The sequence below is a fragment of the Fundulus heteroclitus genome, unplaced genomic scaffold, assembly GCF_011125445.2.
Source record: "Fundulus heteroclitus isolate FHET01 unplaced genomic scaffold, MU-UCD_Fhet_4.1 scaffold_242, whole genome shotgun sequence".
NCBI lineage: Eukaryota > Metazoa > Chordata > Actinopteri > Cyprinodontiformes > Fundulidae > Fundulus > Fundulus heteroclitus.
Genome location: NW_023396653.1, coordinates 112,925 through 138,265, shown reverse-complemented (window position 1 = coordinate 138,265; position 25,341 = coordinate 112,925). Strand labels below are relative to the sequence as shown.

Below are 25,341 nucleotides of genomic sequence, written 5' to 3'. Positions count from 1 at the left end.
AGTAACAGGTTTACATTTCTCTTAAGGCTTAAGGTGATGCTGGCTGCAGTGATGGCTTGGTTTCTTGACACAACAGAGTGAGCTTGTACACAACAAGCCTGGTGGTCAACAGTGAGGCTGAAAGGATCATCTGTAAGGCCACCATTTCAGGCGAGCAACACTGGTTGAAAGGTGAACATCATGTGGCATGACCTAAAAAGGCCACTCATGCTAGAAACCCCTCCAATGTGTCTGAATTTAAGCAATTCTGCAATGCAAAATAATTTACAGTAACATAAAACACTCCAGGTATCACCATCAATATAACTGAATGCACCTCCCCTACTCTGCACCTTCTTGTATGAGCCAATGTGACGAGTGAATTTCTCCATTGTGAGATCAATAAAGACTATCTTATCTTATCTTACCACTTAATTGGCAACTTTTGCCTCCAAGCAAATAAAACCAGTCAGGCTTAGGGGATCAATATGCTTTCACCGTAGTCCAGGTTGGGTTTGATAGCTTTTTTTACTTAATAAAAAAACACTTTTTTTTTTAGATATTAACATTTGTTTGTTCGTCTAAAACATTTATGTGCGACAAAAATAGCATCAGAAGAAATCTGTCAGCATGTGTGTATAGCACTGTATCTAGGGAGAAAATAGAATTAAGAACTGCTGCAACAAATATTATTGTTTCTGTTAAAGATGGATGTTGCCATAAGACAATATATAATACTGAAAGTAAATATTATTTACAGACAGAAAATATGATCCTGGAGATTTTGAAGATACTTTATGCCTGTATGTTGGAAAGCTGTGTGTTGATGCAAAAAGAAACTCACTAACCTATGAAAGGAATGGAGGAGAGGGAATTAAAGGTATGGGCCAAGCTACCATTAACCCTGCAGCTAGACCCCATTTCTTGAGAGATAGGAATTGTTTCAGCTGCGGGAGTCCAACCAGATGGTACCAGGGTTTCAGTAGGTGTGGAATCAGCTGGAATGGAAAGCTGATGGGTAAATGGGAACACAGAGGTAATGACCTCTCTGTTCTCTCTTGGCTGGTTCATCTTCTCCTCTGGAGACATCGGGATGGGAGTTGACTGGAGACAGAACAATGTGCCCTCATCATTGTCTCTTCTAGCGCCTTGTCCCCAGTAGAGTTGAGGGCTTATGTGCTCTCTGAAGGAGTTGGCCTGCTGGGGGAGATGTCCCTCTTTGTGGTAAAAAGAGGGGCTGGAGCTTTTATACCCCACTAGTTCCTGTTCTTCAAGTCTCCTTTTTTGGGGCTCAGCCACCTGCCGACCTAATTGTATGTGGCTGAGCGACACCATGGGTGAAGCTGTGATTGTTGTGACTGCAGTTTTGTGCTCACGTCCTCCTGGAGTTTTCTTGCTCCTTTGCTCTCTTTTATTAGTGATACTGGAATTTGGCAAAGCCTGTTCATAATTTTGTGAGACCAGAGCAGTAGCCTCTGCCAGTGTTTCCACAGAGCGTCCATAATTGTGCTCGTATTCAGCATAAGCTGCCTGTAGACTTTCTGAGCAGGATTTTGTAGCAGCCCTTGATCCACTACCATAGACCCTCAGCCAGGAAGATTCATGCACAGCAGCTGCTGCTCGGTAGTGATGAAGGAAGCTTTCTTTTCTGTGGTGATCTGCGGAGGTTGTGAGACCAGATCTAGTTCCGGGACTGGGTGTTGAACACAACTCTGACTCTGCAAAATAGTCCTGAGATATACTGCAATAGTGGGGGGGGGAGTGTTCTGTGGCCTGTGCTTGGCTGTAGTACCAGTCTGACAAAGCCAGGTGGCAGAGTGCATCACTGTGAGTGCAGGAAGTGGCAAGCTGGCTGCTCCTCCTCCTCCGAGGAGGAGGAGGAGGAGGAGGCAGCGTTGCAGAGGTGATGGCAGCATTGTGGTTAGAGAAATGGAAGTCAAACACATCAAGGGCTGCAGAAGCACGGCCCTGGTGCCGCCATAGTGGAGCAAAATTACTGCTGGAGTCCTCTGGAGCTCGTGGTTGGCCAGACCTGGAGGTAGCCGGAATCTGGTTGTCCAGTGGTGAAACAGTACTGCTGCCTCTGCAGGGCCAGTTGTCCAAATGACCAGGAGGGCTGGAAGTGGGCTGTCGCAGAGTGGAACTTGCAGTGGTGGCAGTAGTACAGAGATGTGGAGGTTCTGTTAGCTTCTGGGCCTCACCTAAGTACAGTGTACTGCCTTTTGAGTTGACATTGTGGGAGTATACCTACGGAGATGTTGGAAAGAGAACACAATGGAAAAATAAAAAAGAGTAAGATGACAGACTGGGGTAAATGCTGCACATTTCTTTCTTGTGCTATTTAATATTCTTGACGTTCAACCAAAACTGGCTGGGGTATTATTTTTCTTATATACCCAAAGGCTGCTAACATGAACATGGCATCTGCTATATGTGTCTTGTCTTATTTGTGCTTTTTGTGCAAGAGGTTTTTTATATCTCAAACTGTATCCTGTAATAGGATAAAGTATGAGTTATGTTTTTTCCCTTGCACCTTCCTTTTTTGTGGCCTCTATTTTTCCACAGAGTAATGGCAGCGCCCTGTGGGCACCGTGTAAGGCAGTTGTCCTTGGCAGCAAGGCCTCAGTAAATCGTCTCCCCCTGTAAATGTTTGTGATGTTTGTTTGTTATGTTATGGCGGTTGTACAGAAACAGCAGGAAAAAGTGTAAGTACATCAGTTTTGTGTGTCTGTTTGGGTGAAAGTGCTTATATTTCCGTGAACACTCTCCAGAGGCCATTGTCCTTGATGTTATCAGCCGGCTAACAGTTCAGAAAGCATCCACAGGTGTCAGCAGGGAAGGGTGGTAGCAGGGCAGAGTTCTGAGCTCGTTCCTCATAACAAAACCAGGAGTGATTAGATAGCTAAAGGATCTGCCTCCCATTCTACTTTTAGAGACTCTAGGAACCACCAGCAGACCTGCAGTCTGAGAACAAAGTGCACTACTAGGAACATACGGGGTAATCAGAGCTCTGAAATATGACGGAGCTTGAATATTATACGTGAGGAGGAGTATTTTAAATTCTATTCCAGATTTAAAAGGAAGCCAATGAAGGGAAGCTAAAACTGGAGAAATATGATCCCTCTTGTTGATTTTCATCAGAACTCTTGCTGCAGCATTTTGGATCAGCTGAAGACTTTAAACTGCATTTTGTGGACTTCCTGATAGTAAAGTAGTCCAGCCTTGAAGTAACAAATGCATAGACTAGTTTTTCAGCATCAATCCTGGACAGAATATTTTTAATTTTGGCAATATAGGTTAAAAAATAGAGGTTAAAAAAGGAAACCCTGGAAAGCTGTTTAATATTGGATTTAAATTACACGTCTTGGTCAAAAACAACACCAAGATTTTTTTACTTTATTATCAGAGGCCAAGTTAATGCTGTCCAGATTATGAACAATTACAGCATAGTATTACCAGTGTAGCTGCTAAACAGGGTCATGGACTTTCATCTTACCAATTTCGGGAATCCGCATTTTTCATACGTGCCATGATTTTGTTATGCAAGCTGAAGGATGGTGAAGCTTCAATTGAATAAGTCAGAATGTTCAGTTGTTCGGTGTATTAACCCACACAACTCATTACAACATAGCAATAGTAATATCGTCTTTATTGTCATTGAAACATACATAACAATGAAATTTGCTTTCTGCATATAACCAATCCCCTTGGAGAGCAGTGGGTTGCCATGTGCGGAGCCCGGGGAGCAATCTCGGGTTAAGTATCATGCTCAGGGACCCAGAGTGCCGGCACTGGGGATCGACCGGGTACTTGCATCCTTCTCTGAGTGCAAGCGCGCTGCTCTAACCACTCGGCCACGACCCCCCCAGCATATGACAGAAATTGCTGGACACAGTGGTGGGCACAGCTAACCAAAGAATTAGCTTCACAAACTCATATTCCACAAACAAAAATATTATGTTCACTATCATTAAACCGAGAATAAATTTGAGGACGCTAACGCTATTCAACGGCTCTCATTCAGTCTGTGTCACGTCTTCAAAGGATGCTGCACGCACATCGCACATGATGAACGTGTGCAACAATGCATGTTTGAGGGGAAAGCTGTTTAATTACTTTTAAATTTTAACTTTTACATAGCGGTGGAAGCATTTGAGAAGAACGTTTTATCCCTCTGTGGCCAGGCAATTGCATTTTAGGAAACACAATGTGAATTTAGGTCGGATGCCAGTGTTGCAAGTTCTTGCGAGAGAAACAAGCAACCAGCTCTATTCCTTCAAGCTTGTATAAATGAATAAGCCCAAATATGTATTTAATAAGCATTCCTGGTAACACTGCTGGAAGCCTGGAACAAAGTGCTAAGCCTTTCCGAGGTCCCTGTTGCCCTCTGTCATCAGACTCTTTAAACGGATTCATGATTAGTTGAAGTGTAAATATGTTGTAATTTTCCTACAAACTTAAAAAATGCTGCTTGTGATGCGTAAAAACTCATATTTATCCTTTGTTATTTGTTGTCTCGCGGAAGTTGCAATTTTTTCACCTGCGCAATGCATGTTGGGTTAATAATGCAGTTAGGTCCTACTGGACTAGAACCTACAGAGGAACAAGTGGCCGTTACCTTTGCAAGTTAAATCCAGCTACAATGCCGACTATATTTATCCATAAAACCCTGACGCCTTGCTAGCGAATGATGCTGGAAGAACCATCAGAGACAGGCAACAACGGAATCCCTTTTAAATAAATAATGTGCTGCCACTGCTGCTGGTACAGAATGTGAAATCACGGACCCGACACCGGACTGAAGACCAGACCTTTAACAGGTGTTAACAGACCAAAGACCTGACTGATCAGATCCTAAGGAAGTGTCATATAATTTTACTATTTGACACCCTGAGGCAGACACCCTGTCTACTTTTAAGACTAGGCTTAAAACTTTTCTTTTTGACAAAAATTATAACTAGTGGCTCATGTTACTCTCAGCTACCTTTATAGTTTTACTGCTATAGGCTTAGGCTACTGGAGTATATCAGGATCTAATTTTCTCACTCTATTGAGTTCTACTGTTCTTCAATTATGCATTATGTGTTGTCATTTCTGCTTTAACTTTCTGTTCTCTCTCTTTTCTCTTCATAGTAGGTACACCTGGTCTGGCGTTCTGTTAACTGTGACATCATCCAGAGAAGACGGCTCACCCGCTACTACCATCTAATGTAGAACAGATTACTAGATCAATGTGTGCTTCTGTGCTTTTTTGTTTCTCTTGTTGTGTCTCTGTTCTGTCTTCTGTAACCCCAGTCGGTCGAGGCAGATGACCGTTCATACTGAGCCCGGTTCTGCCGGAGGTTCTGCCGGAGGTTCTGCCGGAGGCTTGCTCAGTATGAGGGATTGCAGCAAAGCCATGTACAATGCAGATGACTCTTCCTGTGGCTCTACGCTTCCCCAGGAGTGAATGCTGCTTGTAGGGACTTTGATGCAATCAACTGGTTTCCTTATATAGGACATTTTTGACCAATCTGTATAATCTGACCCAATCTGTATAATATGATTGAACTTGACTTTGTAAAGTGCCTTGAGATGACATGTTTCATGATTTGGCGCTATATAAATAAAATTGAATTGAATTGAATTGAAAACCACGAGCAGTGCCTGACAGGGAAAAAAAGAAAAGAAAAAGGACACTTCGGCTTTCTATATGAAGACATATCTCATGTTACCCACACTGAATGGAAAACTTGGTGGCCCTGAGATGCAAAGCACTACAACATTAACGAAAGCACTACAACATTAACAAAAACATTACAACATTAAGGAAAGCACTACAACATGTTAAGATATCAACTGAGTCAGTGGAGTGACCAGCTTGACGTAGGAGCTGAATGGCACACTTGGATAGCACCGACCCAAAGATTGGCACATATCTATCAGATACCACCCTGAGGGTGACACAGTTTCTTTTCTGATGTCACAGTTTGGATGTGTACAGCCCTTGCATGGGTGTGTACCTAGATCTCTATATAATGTTTGTGTGATGAGCAATTGGGGCTTCTTGCCGATCAAGAGCCCATCAGCGCTGATGTGTCTGTAACAGTTTCTCTACCTTTAGTAGATAAAGTAACTTGAAGTATACTTGTCTATTTCATGCATCTTGCATCCAAAGTAATATGTAAGTGGGGGTCGCCTGAAGGGTACAAATGAGCTGGGTCCACCGACGGTGTTTCACCGCAGAAAGGGTGCGGTAATTCTTAACAAACATTAATAAAAACATCACAACATTAAGGAAAGCACTACAACATTAACGGAAGCACTACAACATTAACAAAACGGAAGAGGTACATCCCAGTGGGAGACATAAGAAATCGCTGATTGGACTACAGCTCGTTTTTACTTTTGAACCGGAAGTTATTCTGGCTTTAATGTGTTTTTAAAAAAAAACATGAATGTTCTCGGTGATCCAAACCGTACTACTACTGTTCGACAGTACATTGACCGTGTGACACACATATTTCACTAACTTCACATGCTCACACGCAACACATGGCATTACTCACGCCCATCTGGGCTGCGGATGATCTGTTCACAGCTCTGTCCAACCAGAGCTCAGTCTAAACCCCGCCTTCTGTGGAGCTGTTTCAGATTCTTTCACAACTTATTTCTGCTGCAGTTCATGTTAACAGAGCAGCAGGAAGAGCGATCAGAGTAATGATTGTTTTGGTCTTAACCAGTGATGAAAGTGCGAAGCAGGAGGCAAGGGGGGAGAGCGGCTCCCAGATGAAGCCTTCATTCAGAACCAGTCATGGCTGCACACTGGATCAGAAAACAGATCTGTTAACCTGATGCAGTCTAAAACGCCACTTAGTCTGTTTATAAGTTTCGTTTTTATCTATTCTGCTTTTTTTTAACTACGAGCGCTGTGTTTCTGTGCCTCAATGCTCTAACTGCTCCTCTCCCCTCCCTTCCCTCGGACCCAGGGGTTCTATCAGCGGCCAGCCTTATCACAACGTTTAATGTTTAATGATTTTAATTGGGACATTTTGGTATGAGTGGAAACTCATACCAAAATGTCCCAATTGAAATCAATAGTAGAGTCAGTAGCTGTGTTTAATGCTTTTTTCTTTTTAACGACACAGAACCAGTGGTGCTTCGGTGGGCGTGCTGCCTTGGCTTGAATTCAGGTGCGCAAAATTACGTTACATGTAATTTAGGTGTGCACTTTTAACGGTCATTGCAAGAAACTTGTAACATCAGGGGCTTCAGCTCAGACCCATTATTCCTTCTGTTCCCTCTAAAGGAGCCCTTTAAAGTCTTCATTTATGCATTTTCCCCTCTGTTTATCGCCTCGCGCGCAGCACATGAGGGTTAAAGTCCAGCAGCTGGATCATGCGTAAAGACGCAGCGTGAGCCATTGTGTGCTTTAAGTGTTGCAGCTGAGGGGAAAATGTTGGACCGGATAGGCTTGATGAAACTCCGCCTCATTCACAAATGAAACCAACATGGATATAATAATGATAATCTGTAGTGTTTTCATTGCCTAGACGTGAATCTGATCATTCATATTGTGCCTTTTATTATCATCTACAATAACATAAAAAGGAAAAAAAATCGGTTGCAGTAACAACAACACAACCATCATAACAAAGGTTGTGGAAATAAAATGATGGTGTCTACCTCCAACATCCCCCCCTGTTGTAGTGCTTACGTTAATGCTGTAATGTTTTTGTTAATGTTGTAATGTTTTTGTTAATGTTGTAGTGCTTTTGTTAATGTAATGTTTCTGTTAATGTAGTGCTTTCGTTAATGTTGTAATGTTTTTGTTAATGTTGTAGTGCTTTCGTTAATGTAATGTTTTTGTTAATGTTGTAATGCTTTCGTTAATGTTGTAATGTCTGTGCTTGTTTGTCTCTCTTGTTGTGTCTCTGCTCTGTCTTCTCTAACTCCCAGTCGGTCGAGGCAGATGATTGTTCATACTGAGCCTGGTTCTGCAGGAGGTTTTCCTTCCCGTTAATGGGGAGTTTTTCTTTCCGCTGTCGCTTCATGCTTGCTCAGTATGAGGGATTGCTGCAAAGCCACGGACAATGCAGACAACTCTCCCTGTGGCTCTACGCTTCTCCAGGAGTGAATGCTGCTTGTCGGGACTTTGATGCAATCAACTGGGTTCCCTTATATAGGAAATAATTTTGACCAATCTGTATAATCTGATTGAATTTGACTTTGGAAAGTGACTTGAGATGACATGTTTCATGAATTGGCGCTATACAAATAAAATTTTATGGAATGAAATTGAAGTTGTAGTGCTTTGCACCTCAGGGCCACCGTAGTGTTCATCCATCAACCTCATGCAGTAGGGACAGTGGCTTTCTGCTGACACAGCTGCCTGTTTCCAGGGAGTCAGCTCTAAATCAAACCTATAACAATAATTAAATTGTGGTTAAAAATCTTTTAAGCTAATTATCCTTGCTCCCACAATGTCTTGGGGAAAAAAATCTCATAAAGCTGGGGGAGCAGTGGTCTGCTTTGGTAAAGGTGTTCGCTGAACTCTGCTTGTACTCAGGAAACCCCTGAAAGCTCCTTCCACTCACACAGAGGACCACAGCTTGCTGGCTAAATGGTTTGTCTCCGCCTCTCCGCTTCTGTCTGTCTCGCTATCTCTCTCTGTTAAATACACAGTTTCAAAGCATACAGCAGGACAAAGCCAAGGCAAGGCAAATTTATTTGTACAGCACATTTCAGTACTAAGACAACACAAAGTGCTTTACATGATTAGGAACTGAGCCTTATTTTATTATAAGTTTAAGCTGATGCGTGATCCACATATTTATCCTGTTGGATTAGTTTATCCCTAAAAAATATCCAAGACAATCTTGCATATACAATTATACAAACATTATTTGTATTTTTTTCTGTTATTTATGTTTTATCTAAAATTATTATTATTTTTTACCATTCCACGCAAATTTCTTTAAAGTGTCAACATCACAAAGAGAGCATGGGCATGGGCTAAAGCCACCCCCAGGAGGTGTTTCCCTCTTCCAGACATTTCTTCCCTGGTCAAAACACAGACTGCACAAAATTAAACCAAGTAGGGAGGAGCCGAGTTGGGCATGCCAAATCAAGTAGAGAAGAGTAGAATTGGGTGAGCTAAACCAAGAAGGGTCACTGAAATTGTGGCTATAGGGTTGAAAGTAAGCTGTCCTGTATTGAAGCGTTGGAAAAAAATAAGAGTCCTGCTGAGCCATGCAGCAACCCAAAAGCCCAGTGCGGTGTCCAGTCTCCCTCCACCTTATGTGGTGCTGGTAATGAACCCAGATAGCTAGTGTACTCAGGCGTACTGTCCTCTCTGCAGACGTTTTACCCTTTATAGTCTAGCATACCTACTGCCTACATTTCTTGTGACAAATTCCTATATTTCCTACACTTTCTGCTAATAGATAGTAGCAGGTTTGATTAGCTAGTTGGGCACTTGGAGCCGTTTGTTTTCCAGCAGACACACACTGTCAGTGCAGCACAGAGGGGGCTGTGACGCTGCACGTCATTGCAACTGCCTGCTTGGAGCAGCTCTGCATAAAGCTATGTGTCACATATAAAAGAATTCAATGTGAAGACTTCTTCCTGCTGAAAAGTTTATAGTGTGACTCTGTGTACGTGATCATAAAAATGGAGCACTGCATGTATCTGTCCTGGCAGAGTGCACTCGAAGCCGGCCTCAAGTATGCATGGACTCTCCACAGACTTTCGTGAACTCATGTCTGCACAAGTATGTGGGAACTTTTAAATAATAATGACACCTAGTGGTTAAAATCAGAATAAAAAATACTGTGCCTTTCATGAAACCCGCCAATTATTTAACGGTCCAAAGTTGGTGTGAACCTCAACTGAATTTTTACTTACACAGGATATGTAATGTTCTGTTTTGGGTTATTATTTGGTTAGTGTTATTTTCCTGCCTCTTGGGTTATTTGTGTTCTAGGTTCTTGAGTCCTGTTTAGCCGGTTCAATATTTTGTTATCTGTTTTCTGTATTAGTTCAATTCAATTCAATTCAATTTTATTTATATAGCGCCAAATCATGAAACATGTCATCTCAAGGCACTTTACAAAGTCAAGTTCAATCATATTATACAGATTGGGTCAGATTATACAGATTGGTCAAAAATGTCCTATATAAGGAAACCAGTTGATTGCATCAAAGTCCTGACAAGCAGCATTCACTCCTGGGGAAGCGTAGAGCCACAGGGAGAGTCGTCTGCATTGTACATGGCTTTGCTGCAATCCCTCATACTGAGCAAGTATGAAGCGACAGTGGGAAGAAAAACTCCCCATTAACGGGAAGGAAAACCTCCGGCAGAACCGGGCTCAGTATGAACGGTCATCTGCCTCGACCGACTGGGGGTTACAGAAGACAGAGCAGAGACACAACAAGAAAGACAAAAAAGCAAAGAAGCACACATTGATCCAGTAATCTGTTCTACATTAGATGGTAGTAGCGGGTTCTGCGCTTTGTTTTCATTATTGTCCTTGGACTCTGTTTTTTTTCCCCAGCTCCTGTCAGTTCTGTATTGCTTCCACTTTTGGTCAATTAGTTTCAATTCCGCTCACCTGTTTAGCCGTCTATTTAAGCCTCACTCCCTCCTCAGTTAGTTGTCGGGTTGTCACATTCACATACCCATGCTCTGTTCCTCCTCGTCTGCACTCTGCCTCGGTAAGAGCCCTGTCTCCTTGAGTCTGTTTTTGATTAAACTGTTTCTGTTTATCCTGCCCAGTTTGTTTGCCTGTTCCCATCAGTTGTTTTTGGATGTCTGCCTTTTTTCGGATCCTTTTTCTGTTCATCATTCCCTCAATAAATCCCGTTAAATGAATTTCTGTTTCGGATGAATATCGGGTTCAGCCCCACACCATTCATTACAGGATAGGCATATGGTGTTGTATTTCGTTCAATTTCTGGTCTACTTCTCTTACTTCTCTTGCAGGCTTCTACTCTTTTGCCAAAATAAAATACCAAATTTTTGCGCTCTTGTTTGGAAAGCCTGGGAACTTTCACATGATTGGCTCAGGAACCAGGAAGTGAACATGGGCTACACTCTGCACCAAAGTAGTTCCAAACCGTACCTCTAGGTTTGAAAGGAGAAAATTTTGACTAAGACAATGTAGATGGAGAGGACCGATCATTTATTGGGAATGCTACTTCCATCCCATGTGACAAATGAAAATTATTTAGGTGGGTTTTACAGTAAATATCTTACTTATAGCTCATTTAAGTAGGGATAGGGTTGTTGAAGGGCCTCATTTCATATAAAGAGACCAGATCAAAATAAGTTGCTCTCAGACGCACCTCAGAACAATGGTAGACATGGAAAGATGTGGGTAAATTAACAAGGTATTCAAACCAAAGCATTGCAGTTCCACTTTATATAGACCCAAACTTAATGATTTTAATGTGAAAAGCATGGATTGAAAAGCATACACCCTCCTTTAAGGTTACAAAATACTTCTAAATTTGATTTTCTGCATGTATTTATGGATTCCTAATTGCTAATCATATGTAGAAACCAAGCAGTCTCTCTTATTGATCCAATCTGTAAAACAAATGTTCCCCTTTTTCTATGCACAGTTGTTCAGCCACTCATTGGTTTACTCAGCTTTACTAACTAATGGATTCACACCTTCAGATGATGGAAAGAAAAACAAGGCAGAAAGTAGAAGAAAAAGGATACTCACACTTACCAGCTGTAACACATCCTCGGTTTTTGGCATAATTGTGAGCTCCAAAAGGTTCTCACTAAATAAAAACACATCATAATGCCAATGAGAAATAAGATAAGGTGAATAAGTGAAACAAAAAAAGAAATAGGATAAAATAGGAAAGTACAACAAAATTTTGATAACACATGATCCACACCTGTTTTGGATGAGTGTGATAACCTCAGAGTAGGTTTTCCCCAGAATGCTTTCCCTGTTAACCTTTACTAGTCGGTCTCCTGGAAAAGCCACAAACACAAGCATAAAAGAAAGGTTTAAAAACAGGAATTTCAAGTGGAAAAGTAAGACCAATATGAAAATTTGGGACTGTTTCTGTATTACTACCAAGAAACAACAACCTGATCTACAAGCTGTGGATTCAAGGTGCATTCACATTGAACGTGAATGTGTCAGGCCGAGGGACAGATTCACATGATATCCCTACGCACAGGTGCCACACAGGAGCGACGTGACACAAAGTGATGCTAAGCTAACCCACAGAGGCAATTCTAACGACGCAAAACGTGCGATTTTGGTGATAAAAGTGAAGCCAGAGCGACACAAAACCTGCAAAGGATGCATAGAGACAGTTGTTGGAATTGAAAAGGCTGAATTTTTGTGTCTTGTCACGGTGTGACAACCAGTCAGGAACTAGGCTGTGATGTGTGGTGAACAACTGCTGCGGAGATGAAATAGCTTTCATTCAACATGGAAGAAAAGCTGATAGTGGCGTTCTGCGGTCGGCCCAAGTTGTATGACTCAACCAATTATTATTACCAAGACAAGTCCAGAAAGGAGCAAGCCTGGAGAAGACTGAGTGAGGAGACAGAAGTGGCAGTTAAGTGAAAGCGTCACTAAACAGCACCATTGTACTACTGTATTTCTGCCTTGTCACGCACTTTGCAAACAGTTGCCGATAAGGTCAGACGAGCAACAGCAAGCAAAAGTGGCAACATTGTGGTGCCAATGTGAATGCAACTTTAAAATTGATGGGCTCACAGAGTGCGACTACATCAACTTCTGTGTGGACTGCAATGTCCCAGCTCGGACTGTCACCTGTTACCCCAACAATGAACCATGGATCACCAAGGACATTAAGGCCATCCTGAATGACAAGAAGAGGGCGTTCAGAGATGGCAACCGTGATGAGGTGAGGAGAGTGCAGGGGGTCGTCAAATGTAAAATTAAGGAGGCTAAAGACAAGTACAGGACAAAGCTGGAGAATAAACTCCAGAGAAACAGCATGAGGGATGTGTGGAGTGGCACGAGAACCATCACCGGGTTCCAGAAGACTGGTGGTATGGGGTTTAACCTATTTTTCAATAGGTTTGATTCTGTGGCCCATCCCCCACAAGTCTCTGCTGCTGGGTACATGGCCATCAACTTCCCCTACTCCCCCTCCTTACAGACACCCTGTCTGCTCCTCACACCCACCTACTCCACCACGCCTACCAACCCCACCTGGGAGTTGAGGACAGCATCATCTTCCTGCTGAACAGAGTCTACACTAATCTGGACAAGCCGACGAGCAATGTGAGAATCATGTTCTTTGATTTCTCCAGTGCCTTCAACACCATCTGTCCTGCTCTACTGGGTGAGAAGATGACGGCGATGCAGGTGGAGGCCCCCATTGTGTCCTGGATTGTTGATTACCTGACGGGCAGACCACAGTTTATACGCCTACATAACTGTGTGTCTGACAGGGTGGTCAGCAACCCTGGAGCCCCTAAGGGGACTGTCCTCTCCCCCTTCCTCTTCACTCTCTTCACCTCTGACTTTAACTATTGCACTGAGTCCTGCCACCTTAAGAAGTTTTCTGATGACTCAGCAATAGTTGGCTGCATTGAAAAGGGTGATGAGAGTGAATATAGGACTGTGGTGGGCAACTTTGTCACTTGGAGTGAGCTGAACCAACTGCAGCTCAACGTGACAAAGACTAAGGAGCTAATAGTAGCTCTGAGGAGGGCAAAAACACCTGTGACCCCTGTTTCCATCCAGGGGGTCCCTGTACAATGTCTCACATCCTCTCTACGACACATTGGCCCAGCAGAGGAGCTCCTTCAGAAGAAGACTCCTCTCACCACAGAGCACCACATGAAATCATTCCTGCCTGTGGTCATCAATCTCTACAATGCCTCCCTCAGAGAGCCAGACCCCCACCCCCACCCCCACCCCCTCTTTAACTGACTCAAAATTATTGACATTTATTTATTCTTTTGCACTCTTTTGCACAATATCATTATCACAATTTTTAGATCTGTATATATATATATATATATATATATATACATATATATGTTGTTTGTATATCTGGAGCTTGTAACAAAAATAATTTCCCTCTGGGATTATTAATGTATTTCTGATTCTGATTCTGAAAAGGACATGGAATAGATTACTAATATTTTCTATGTTGCTTACATTATTACTTTTTATTTCTTCTGATTATTAAATTATCCATCCTCTCGGTCTGTTCATATACATGATATGGTTTTACCTGTTTAACCAAGATTTTATGTTTATTTCAGTTAAAGGGATGATGTTTGGTTCCTGAACCTTACTCTTGCTTGGGTCCTTCACCACATTGGTTTATGAAGAAAAGTAGCCAAAACCAAACCAATATATGAGGACTTTTCATCGTGGGTTCTTTATTTCTGTGAGGTGCGTCAGATGTCATAGCGTATCCGCTTCATTCATGATGAGTGAAAGCAGGACCCATCTTTCTGAGGGACTCGGCTGGCTATAAAGCCCTTTTATTCAATAAGTACAGGCCCTGTTGGTTCTGCTTAACGCTCCAGCAATGGTATCACTCCAGAGTTCAGTACCTGCTTTCGTCTGACTGTTATAGTACCAGCCTCAGTCCTAGTACCCACAATCATTGCCAAACTATGGCCTTGGCTCCTCCTCTTATATTGAGTCCTGTATCCTGGCTGTGTTCTGCCAGTCTGCATTTGGGTCCTCTGCCATTGCTTTTAATGGCATGTCTTATTGATTGACCAGACCCCCACAACTTCCTGTTACTAAAAAAGATGAATGAACGGATAGATAGATACATACTTTTGTTTAAAATCTCAAGACCTATTAACATGTTAATTAAAAATAATAGGGGGAAGAAAAACCTGCATTATGATAAGCATGTACATTTGAATTAAATAAATTAGAATATGTGTTCCGATGAGCGTCGGTTGTCCAGTTAAAAGTACCTTTTGAAAATAACAACCTTTAAGCAGGTTTTAAACATATGTTTTATCAATCCCACATTTTTCAATTAAATTGATTACATTTCTTATTGGTCTGATGTAATATTCTAATCTTAAATATTGTGTTTTCAATAGCTGTAAGCAGAACTTCATAACAGAAATAAAAGCTTGAAAATATCAGTCTCTGTGGAATTGATCTACATAATATGTTTCACTAAGTGAATGGAGTTATTGAAATAAATTAGCTTTTTTACTATATTTTTATGTATAAGGGTAATTCAAAATTCCCATATTCTTAAATCTGGACTTTTATTCTAGGTTTATTTAATGCTTCAGTTGTAGGGAAAGCAAGCATGAAATTTACCAGTACACAGTCCAGCTTGTTGAGCAGGGCCATTTTCTTTCACACTCTTCACAAAAATGGTATCCATTGGCTCCAAGCAAGATCGCTGACACTCCACTTTAAGGAAACAGAGATGTCCAATATTTCAGATCATAAAACCTTTACATAAGTAGAATTATTAGCAACCACAACAAAACAAAGTTACATTTGGTTCACTAAAATAAAAAGACAAAACAAAAATAACTTATCCACGATACAGTAAGGCAGATTTTTTAACACCTTTTGATGATCAAGAATAATTATGTGATGTATAGCACAGTCAAAATGAGGTAACCAACTATTTGCTGTATCACCTTATATAGTAAGTCTGTCACTGTGGTTAAATTTTGTTCTATTCTTCCCATTTTTGCTTAACTTCATTAGATTTAGTCACTCTGCAAACTTTTTATTGAGATTATAATTTAAAAGTGGCCATTGCAAGACAGATTTTTTTTTTTCAAAATTAAAGTTGCAGTTTTCCTAATAAGGTTTATGCCCATTGTTTTTGAGTAATACATTCTGTGACATTATACCTATCTCATTTGTAAGTGGAACATTTTCATAACTAAATTAGTATAAACCACATTTTTTGCAATACCCCGATGTGTGACATTTTAGAATGGTGCATGTCTATACATGCTGATCCAAGCAGGGTTGTGAAGGAGTTGCTGCCTAAATTGAACAAGAGGTGTGGAACATACTGAACAGGACGCTGGTCAATTACAGGGCAATGCAGACACACAGGACAAACAACTCTGCTTGCACACAAGCATACCTAAGGACTGATTAACCCAACATACATGTTTTCAGGGAAAGAGCCCACCTGTTCAAACCCAAGACATTCTTGCTACAAGGCAACACTGCTACAACTCCACCACTGTGCAGTCCCAGCATAAAATTAGGTGTAGCTAATTTGACAAAGATGTTTCTCCACATTTTACAACCAGACCAGGACATATCTGAGCTATCAGATTTATACAGAACAAGGTGTTGAGGTGGTATAAAAGACAGTAATGATTAGTATATAAAACAGATCTTCCTACCAAATAAGGTTGAGATTGTAGAGGTCAACAGGAACATGTAACACTCACCTTTTCCTGGTATATTACCATTTTCTTCTTCCTGTGGAAAAGTCACACAGAGACTATTAGACTGGGTGGCCACAGTGAGATGCTGCTAAGCTCAAACTTTCCAATAAAGGATTTGCATGCATGTGTCATGATGATGAAACTTTTATTTAATTGTCACACAGCATCAAAATGTTTGATCACAACGCATGTATACCCCCATCATTATTTTGATTTGGTTGTTATGTTTACTCGCCATTCTGGTCGATTTACTGCATCATCTATTTAACATTAATATGCACTCACCTGTCAGCATTTTACTTGAATTGCCTGCTTGTATAAAGCGGTTGTATTTGGCAAAAATAACCACATAAAATGGATAAAAATGGTGGAGAAAACTGAACTCTGCAGAGGAGCAGTGCCTCTGTCTAAACCGCTCTGAGGGAGAATAGAGTAGTGTAAATAGGCGGACTTTGAAGCACACTTCTGCAGATCAATGTGTCTTTTTCTCTGCTTTTACACTCCAGCCTGGAAAGTGAGAAATGCTCAGAGCAGCAATCAAAAGCTGGCGAGGAGATGGCATCACAAAATCAAATTTCTAGATGACAATTTCCAAGCTAATTCTGGAAACTATAAGATTTTTCGTAAACTGATGTCACTAAGTACTACTTTTAGTCTTAGGATTTTTTGTGAATACAAGCATTGTTGTTGTTTTTTGTTTTTTTACATTTTGTGATACAGTTCTGCGTGTCAACTTAAAGTGTGCTACATTTCTGAGGGACAGTTTATCAGGACAGATGCTTGTATAGCTAACTAATTTGTGGAATAAGCTCAGGGACCCCATTTATAACCCTTGCGTATGTACAATATGGGGCCTGAAAGATGTGTACTTCACTTTCCACGCAAAAGTTGGAATGTATAGTTTTGATGGGAAAATGTGCAGTCCTCACGGCAACTTCTGATATCAGTCCCTTTGGGAACAATGTGATATACTGTGATGTTGCATGAATCTCAGCGCTCATTCAATGATGCATTCCAGTCTGTATTAATGTTTGTGTTGTAATCTTAAGGCTTAATTTACAGAAATGTGCAATTCAATGTACCTTGAGAAAAAAGAGTGTGCGAATAGCCATTATTTCTCCTGCATTGTTTACATTTCAATTGTTGTACTGTTAAATCACTGCTGCACTTTATCCTGTAAACTTTATCCTGTAAATTCTATCCTGTAAATTTTATCCTGTAATTAGGCCCGAGCAGCGAAGCGCTGCGAAGGCCTATTGTATCTGTACTGTTAATTAATATTAGGACCGAGCAGCAAAGAGCTACGAAGGCCTATTGTATCTGTAGTGTTAATTAGGCCCGAGCAGCGAAGCGCTGCAAAGGCCTATTGTATCTGTAGTGTTAATTAGGCCCGAGCAGCGAAGCGCTGCGAAGGCCTATTGTATCTGTACTGTTAATTATTAGGCCCGAGCAGCTAAGCGCTGCGAAGGCCTATTGTATCTGTAGTGTTAATTAGGCCTGAGCAGCCGAGCAGCAAAGCGCTGCGAAGGCCTATTGTATCTGTAGTGTTAATTATTATTAATCTGCCACCCTAAAGAGGGGCCTTTTTGGGGGCTTTATCATATTCAAAAACTCACCAAACTTTGCAGATGCATGGTGACTGTTTAACAATTTTGTATTTTAAGGTCATCACAAAAATCAAAAGAAAAATGCCTCAACGGCGCCACCTAGCAATTTTCAAAGGACCCTTTGCTATTCACTTACTTCATCGTAGAGACATGAGATTTGTCACAGTTGTAGAGCTCAACAAGACGCCCAGAATTTACAATTAATGTCATAGTGCAAGTATCACAGGAAGTTGGCCATTTTAGATTGAAGGTCGTAATTTGACCTAATTTTTGAGGTTTACAGCATTGGTATATGATCGAACTTGTCCTAGGGATTTTGAGCGAGCGGCTTGAAACTCGGGCAGTCTGATCATAAGGCATGGCCAATTAAAGGTTATCAAAACGGTGAGTTTTTGAGCATGGTGAAGGGGGGTTAGCAGGGGTCAAAGTTCACCTACTCGCCATGAAACACAAAACTGTTATATTTCATACACAAAAACTAACTGTTAGTGTGAAAAAAATGAAAATGTAACACTTGTTAGTGCTATCATAAAGGATTGCTATGTTGGTTAAAACTCGATTGATCACTCAATATAACACGTTATGAGAAAGTAAACGGCTCTGTGGTCATTTTCACATGTGTCACGAAAATATTAGCTTTATGTTATTAGATTGTCGCATGTCTGTCTGCTTAAACCAAAAATCCACCTTCCTGAGTCCATCACAGCTGTCTATTGGTTTGCCTTTTTTCTTTTTCTTTTCTTTTTGACCCGCATGAATGGATCATATAGAGCGGATTTCACGTGTGATCAAATGAACACTGAATAAAGGTACAGCCAAAATTATCAGATTTAATAAGATTTTAATTCAACCAAGAACCATATAGAGATATTAACCATATTAAGAAAACGAGATATGTCTCTTTTAAAAATAGAACAATGTATTAGGAGTTTTAAAAAAATAATTATAATCATTTTATTAGAATGTGATGTTTAAAAATATTCAGACTTCACAAAGATGGAGGTTAAAAGTTTTATTGATTTCAAAAATACAATACAAAATAGACCCCTTGCAACCACGTGACTCCGTTACCCAGAACCCCTTGCGTGGCGGCCATATTGGTTGGCACGCCATTTGACAAAATGATGAGTTCTCCAGGTATTTTTCTTCTTTAGATAACGTATCACAAAATCGTTTTAAGAGTAAGTTGATGATTGATGGTATCAGATTGCCAGATCCACACAGCAAAAGCCTGAAGGGACGGAGCGAGTCTGTGAAATGCTGGCCAATGGTTTCGTACCGCGACACATACAGCTGCTTTATAAACACGCAGGCCAGTACAGACAAGAGAGCACGAAAGCCCCTGAAACCACTGGACGGCTACAATTATTTTACATCAGGAAAAAGGCTCCAGCGACGCCATGAGGGATTAAGCGGTCAGAAAATGGATGGATGGATGTTCAGACATGTTTGTGTAACAGCACAAAGCAGAGAGGAAGACCCGCCCGGTAGGTTAAAAAAACATCACTCACTACGGATTATTTTGGTGTTTTTGTCTTGTTAAAATGGGTGGGGGTGTCGGCGACATTGCAGCGTAAACACAGAAGTACTAGCGCCCGTGAACGGGCGTAGGGGAGGTGGTGATCGCTACACTGGCCGGAGAGCCGCCGCTGTCTGGAGCAGCAGGAAGCGGGTGCTGCTTCAGACAGCGGCGGCTCTCCGGCCCGTGAAGCGATCCCTACACGGGCCGGAGAAGCCGCTGTTTGCTGCTTCAGACAGCGGCGGAGGGGAGGTAGCGATCGCTACACGGGCAGCTTCTCCGGCCTGTGTAGCGATCGCTACCTCCCCTCCTCCGCTATTTAAGTAGAACAATGACTAGAGCAGAATTAAGTTGTAATTTACCGGAGATGAAGTGTAGACTGCAAATTCTCTCGTAGTATGTTGGCTCCCCCAGTCCATTGGAAGTGTCTGCCTGCGCTCTTTTCATTGAAAATATCCAATTCTTTCTTCTTTCCTCATCCTTCGGTAAACGACAGAAACGTACATCCAACGATTTGGAATGCCTCTCTGTGCAACCGGGAGCACAACAAGTCGTAGGCATTGCTTAGATTCCAAAAATAAACTAACTAAAAGTACGCTCTAAATCACCCGTTTTGTCATGTAGTAGACGGACTGTCAGGCTAGCCTGCCCACCAAGATGGAGGCGCGCACCCCCGATCACGTGACTGTGATGTCAGATGCAAGGGGTCTATTCTACAAATTCCGAAGGGCATTTACTCGTTTGGCACAACGAGTTTATACAACGCGTCTCGCCCATTGACAGCTGGAGATCGGCACCAGCACCTCGCAAACCCAGCGGGGACAATCGTGTTAGAAAATGAATGATGGATGGTCTGGGCTATTTCTTTTTTCTTGCCATCAAGATCTTAGCCAGCTGGCACCAGAAAATGCTATTATTGGGCTTTCTTCGTCTGGAAACAAATGCATACAAACATCTTACGAGCGCAGCCATGATGAACTGGTGAACGCTGACAATACAGCGATCTGATTGGCTGAGCAGCAAAAATCGAATCACGTGACCTCTTGGACCGGAGTGCCACAGTTTAGATTTTTTATCGGCTATAACTTATTAATGTGCAAGTGAAAACGTGGGAACATTGGTGTTTTGAGATCACTGCTATGTGTAGCAACTATTCCCGGTGGAAGAAAGTTGCCCCCTGACAGTTCATACAAAACTTCTTAAGGAAGCGTCCTACAGATTCTGGCCCACGGACTACAAGCTTTGGGTCGTGACCGAAAGAACGAGATCCCTGATACAAGCAGCCAAAATGAGTTTTCTCCGTAGTGTGTCTGGGCTCTCCCTTAGAGATAGGGTGAGGAGCTCAGTCATCCGGGGAGGACTCAGAGTAGAGCCGCTGCTCCTCCACTTTGAGAGGAGCCAGTTGAGGTGGCTCGGGCATCTGGTCAGGATGCCTCTTGGACGCCTCCCTGGTGAGGTGTTCCGTGCACGTCCCACCAGGAGGAGGCCCAGGGGAAGACCCAGGACACGCTGGAGAGACTATGTTTCTAGGCAGGCCTGGGAACGCCTTGGGAATCCCCCGGAGGAGCTGGCCCAAGTGGCTGGGGAGAGGGACGTCTGGGCCTCCCTACTGAAGCTGCTACCCCCGCGACCCGAACCCGGATAAGCGGAAGACGATGGATGGATGGAAAAAGGAAAGTTTTAGGATTAGTCTTAAAAGTAGACAGGGTGTCTGCGTCATGGACAAAAACTGGGAGTTGGTTCCACTGGAGAGGAGCCTGATGGCTAAAGGATCTGCCTACCATTCTGGTTTTACAGACTTTAGGAACCACCAGCAGACCTGCTTTCTGAGAGTGAAGTGGTCTGTTAGAAATGACTAAAGTTTGTCAATCGGAGAGGGAGGGAGATGAGCGGCTTAGATCTCGCGAGAGCTGTGAGCTGTGCGTAAGTAAAATGGCGGCATACATGTAGTTCAAAATTAAATCCACTCAGGTAAGTAATAACCAATAACTGAAAATTAAACAAAGTAAAGTTTAAACATTAACAATTGTTTCATTTTCACAAGGGAACAAACTGGAAGAAGAGACCTTGACGAGCCTGGAGAGCTACCTGGACGAGTGTTTTGACAACATCGTGATGGGGAAGAAAAAAAAATCCCGCAGCCACAAACAAACCTTCACTCAAACGAACTCGGTCTAGCTCTACCGGTGCCTCAACTTCCACTCTGTCTCCCGACAGGAGCTATAGCGGCGTCTTGGAATCAATCGACAAAAAGCTTACCAGCCTGGACGCTCGCCTCGCCTTGGTAGAGGTGCTCCACAAAGAGTATCAGGCTCTCAGGGAAGCGGTCGAATTTAGCCAAGCCCAGCTAGCTTCTGTTGCCGCGGAGAACGACGCGCTGAGGGGGAAAATCACGGAGCTAACCGAGGGGTTGATGCGGCTGACCGGCGAAAATAAGAAGATGAAAGAATCCATTCTGGACATACAGTCGCAAAGTATGAGAGACAATCTCGTCTTTGCAGGCATCCCGGAGCGCCAAGAAGAGGACCCTGAGTTTGTTATACGTGAGTTTCTCCAGCAGAAGCTGAAAATACCGGCGATTCAGGTAAAAAAACGTCACCTTCCATCGCGTTCACCGGCTCGGAGGTAAGAAACCCGATAAAATCCGCCCTCGTCCGGTTGTAGCCAAATTTGAGCATTATAAACAAAAAGTGTTTGTTAAAAGCTATGGCTGCGAATTGAGAGGAATGGATTTCAGTGTTAATGACCAGTTTCCTAAGGAAATCCTAGATCGTAGGCGAGTGTTATTTCCAATCAGGAAAAAATACATTAATGATGGCGTCAGAGCTAACGTTGCAGTTGACAAACTTTATATCAATGGTCAGTTGTTCAGGGATCAGAAGATCACTCCTTGGCTTTATTAGATGCACAAAGGGTGGATTTATAGCTTGTCACGCTTGAAAAAAAAATGTATAGGAACACGGTAATAAAAGAAATAAATGCACAGCTCAAGAGCACGTTGGCACAGTATGGTTGTTAGTCACGGTTGGGTACACGAGGCATGGGTGATGGTTATTTCTCTTTCATCTTTTCTCACTCTTTGCACTTTCTTAATTCTCTGTCTTTCTTTATATTATTCATCTGCTCCTTTCCTGCTGACCAGAAAATCACAAGCACGTCAGATGATGCTACCTGGGTCTTTGTATAACTATTCTTCTGAGGACATGCACTTTTCAACTTCTCACTTTCACCTATGATGAATGTAAAGTTTGTGTCATGGAATGTGCATGGAGCAGGCACCAGGGAAAAACAGCTAAAGATATCTAACCATCTTACAAGATTAAAGGCAGATGTTGTCTTATTGCAAGAAACCCATAAATCAGATACAACTGTAAGTGATCTTAACTCACCTAAGTTCCCCAATGTGTTTGCTGCCTGCTATAACTCTAGACAGAGAGGAGTAGCAATTTTAATCCACAAAAACGTTAGTTTTAAAATATTAGACACAATTATTGATCCCGAAGATAGATTCATAATAATTAAAATATCTATTCATAACCAGAAGTTATGTATTGTTAGTGTATATGGTCCAAATGTCGATGAACCCTCATTCTTCCACAAACTCTTCTATGCACTTTCAAAACACGGGGATTGTTCTCTAATTATTGGGGGTGACCTCAACTTTGGTCTAAATGAGGAAATAGACAGGCTGAATACAACTGGGTCTCAGCGTAGTTGGCAGTCATTAAATATAGTCAAACAATACATGAGTGATTTTGGTCTTTGCTATGCATGGCGTTCTCTTCATCCTAATAGTAAGCAATATACTTTTTTTTCAAATGTTCACCACTCGTATTCTCGTTTGGACTATTTCTTAATCAGCAGTTCGCTGCTGTCGGACGTTTCAGATGCTGTAATTCATCCTATCGCTATTAGTGATCATGCTCCTGTTACTTTAACCCTAACAAATAAAAAAATAACCCCACAAAACAAGAGCTGGAGATTTAATACATCACTGCTTAAAGATGAAGAATTTAATAAATTTTTCAAAGAAGAGTGGGCTTCATACTTAGAACACAATGATCTGCCAGGCACTTCAGCATCTATACTTTGGGAATCAGGGAAAGCAGTGATGAGAGGCAAAATAATTTCATTCTCATCTCACAAAAAGAAGTTTGAAAACAAGAAGATTAAGGAATTAGAAGAAAAACTCAAGTTACTGGAAACTTCCCTGGAAGAGGGAAAGTTGGGTAAAATCCGTAAAATAAAACTAGAATTAAACCAGTATATTCAAAAGCAAAACAAATTTCTAATACAAAAACTTCGATTAGAAAATTTTGAACATGGCAATAAGTCAGGAAGCTTCTTAGCTAATCAGTTAAAATAAATAAAGAGAAAATGACTATATTTGCAGTTAAAGATTCCAGTGGGAATACATTACATGATCCAGAATGTATAAATAACACCTTCCGTGATTTCTACAAATCTTTATACACATCACAGATAAATCCATCAGACAATGTCATCAAGCAGTTTCTGGATAAAATTACACTTCCTAAACTATCAGATAACCAAAGAACGACACTGGACTCACCGCTGACAACAGTTGGAGTTCAGGAAGCTTTAACAAGCATGCCCAATAAAAAGGCTCCAGGCCCAGATGGATTCCCTACTGAGTTTTATAAGGAGTTCTGGAGTATTCTGGCACCAACGTTTCACAGAATGTTGCAAGAAATTCAGGAAAATGGCAGATTTCCAGCTAATATGAACTCTGCCACCATCAGTCTTCTGCTTAGGCCAGGCAAAGATCCTATGTTGCCCACCAGCTATCGTCCCATATCCTTAATCAACGTGGATATTAAAATAATATGTAAAGCTTTTGCAAAACGATTAGATAGAGTCACTCCTTTCATAATCCACCCAGACCAAACTGGCTTTATCAGAGGAAGGCAGTCATCCACAAACACACGCAGATTACTTAATTTAATAGATTATTCCTACAGTACAAATAATAAAACTATTATAATGTCTTTAGATGCAGAAAAAGCATTTGATAGAGTAAATTGGAATTTTTTATTCGCTACTCTGCATAAATTTGGTTTTGGCAATTTTTTTTATAAATTGGTTAAAAATTTTATACAGCTCTCCTACAGCCTGTGTCAGGACAAATAATCAAACATCTTCCAGCTTTTGTCTCCAGAGGGGCACTAGGCAAGGATGCCCACTTTCCCCCTCACTTTTTGCCATTTTTATTGAACCTCTAGCAGCAACAATTAGACAAAAAAAGGTTATTAAAGGTATAAAATGCATGAATATAGAGCATAAGATTAGTCTTTATGCTGATGATGTATTACTCTATCTTCAGCACTCAAACCCTTCCCTTTCTCAAGTAATTAGATTACTAGAATCCTTCTCAAAGGTTTCTGATTACTCTATAAACTGGTCTAAATCTACGGTACTGCCAATTAATTGCTCTTTCCAAAACCCCCTAGATTTACATTTGCGATCAGGAAATATTACATATTTGAGTATCACAGTGTCGTCTAAACTTGCGGACTTAGTAAAATCTAATCACATCCCACTTTTAAAAAAGATAGAAGATGACCTGGATAGATGGAAATCGCTTCCAATTTCACTCATGGGTAGGGTAGCTTCGATTAAAATGATGGTCTTACCTAGAATTAATTACTTATTTTCAATGATCCCCAATAAACCATCATCTGACTGGTTTAAATCTCTAGACTCTTCAATCTCTAGATTTCTTTGGAAAGATAAACCACCCCGTATCAGCTTAAAGACGCTACAGAAAACTAAAGACAGAGGTGGACTAGATCTGCCTAACTTCCATAAAATAGACT

General features: G+C 41.5%; 1 protein-coding gene across 10 annotated transcripts in view; it reads right to left on the bottom strand.

Moving 5' to 3' along the window:
- arhgap23b (Rho GTPase activating protein 23b) overlaps window positions 1–25,341 on the bottom strand; it is a 176,257-nt gene that overhangs the window by 51,710 nt on the left and 99,206 nt on the right. For 9 of the 10 annotated variants that reach the window (XM_036129870.1, XM_036129874.1, XM_036129869.1 and 6 more), the window contains 5 exons: window positions 16,382–16,412; window positions 15,273–15,368; window positions 11,872–11,950; window positions 11,691–11,751; window positions 828–2,226 (listed from right to left, as the gene is read on the bottom strand). In XM_036129870.1, coding sequence (XP_035985763.1) covers window positions 828–2,226; window positions 11,691–11,751; window positions 11,872–11,950; window positions 15,273–15,368; window positions 16,382–16,412 — 1,666 coding nt within the window. The remainder of the gene's footprint in view (window positions 1–827; window positions 2,227–11,690; window positions 11,752–11,871; window positions 11,951–15,272; window positions 15,369–16,381; window positions 16,413–25,341) is intronic. The other variant, XM_021312950.2, reaches the window with a different exon arrangement.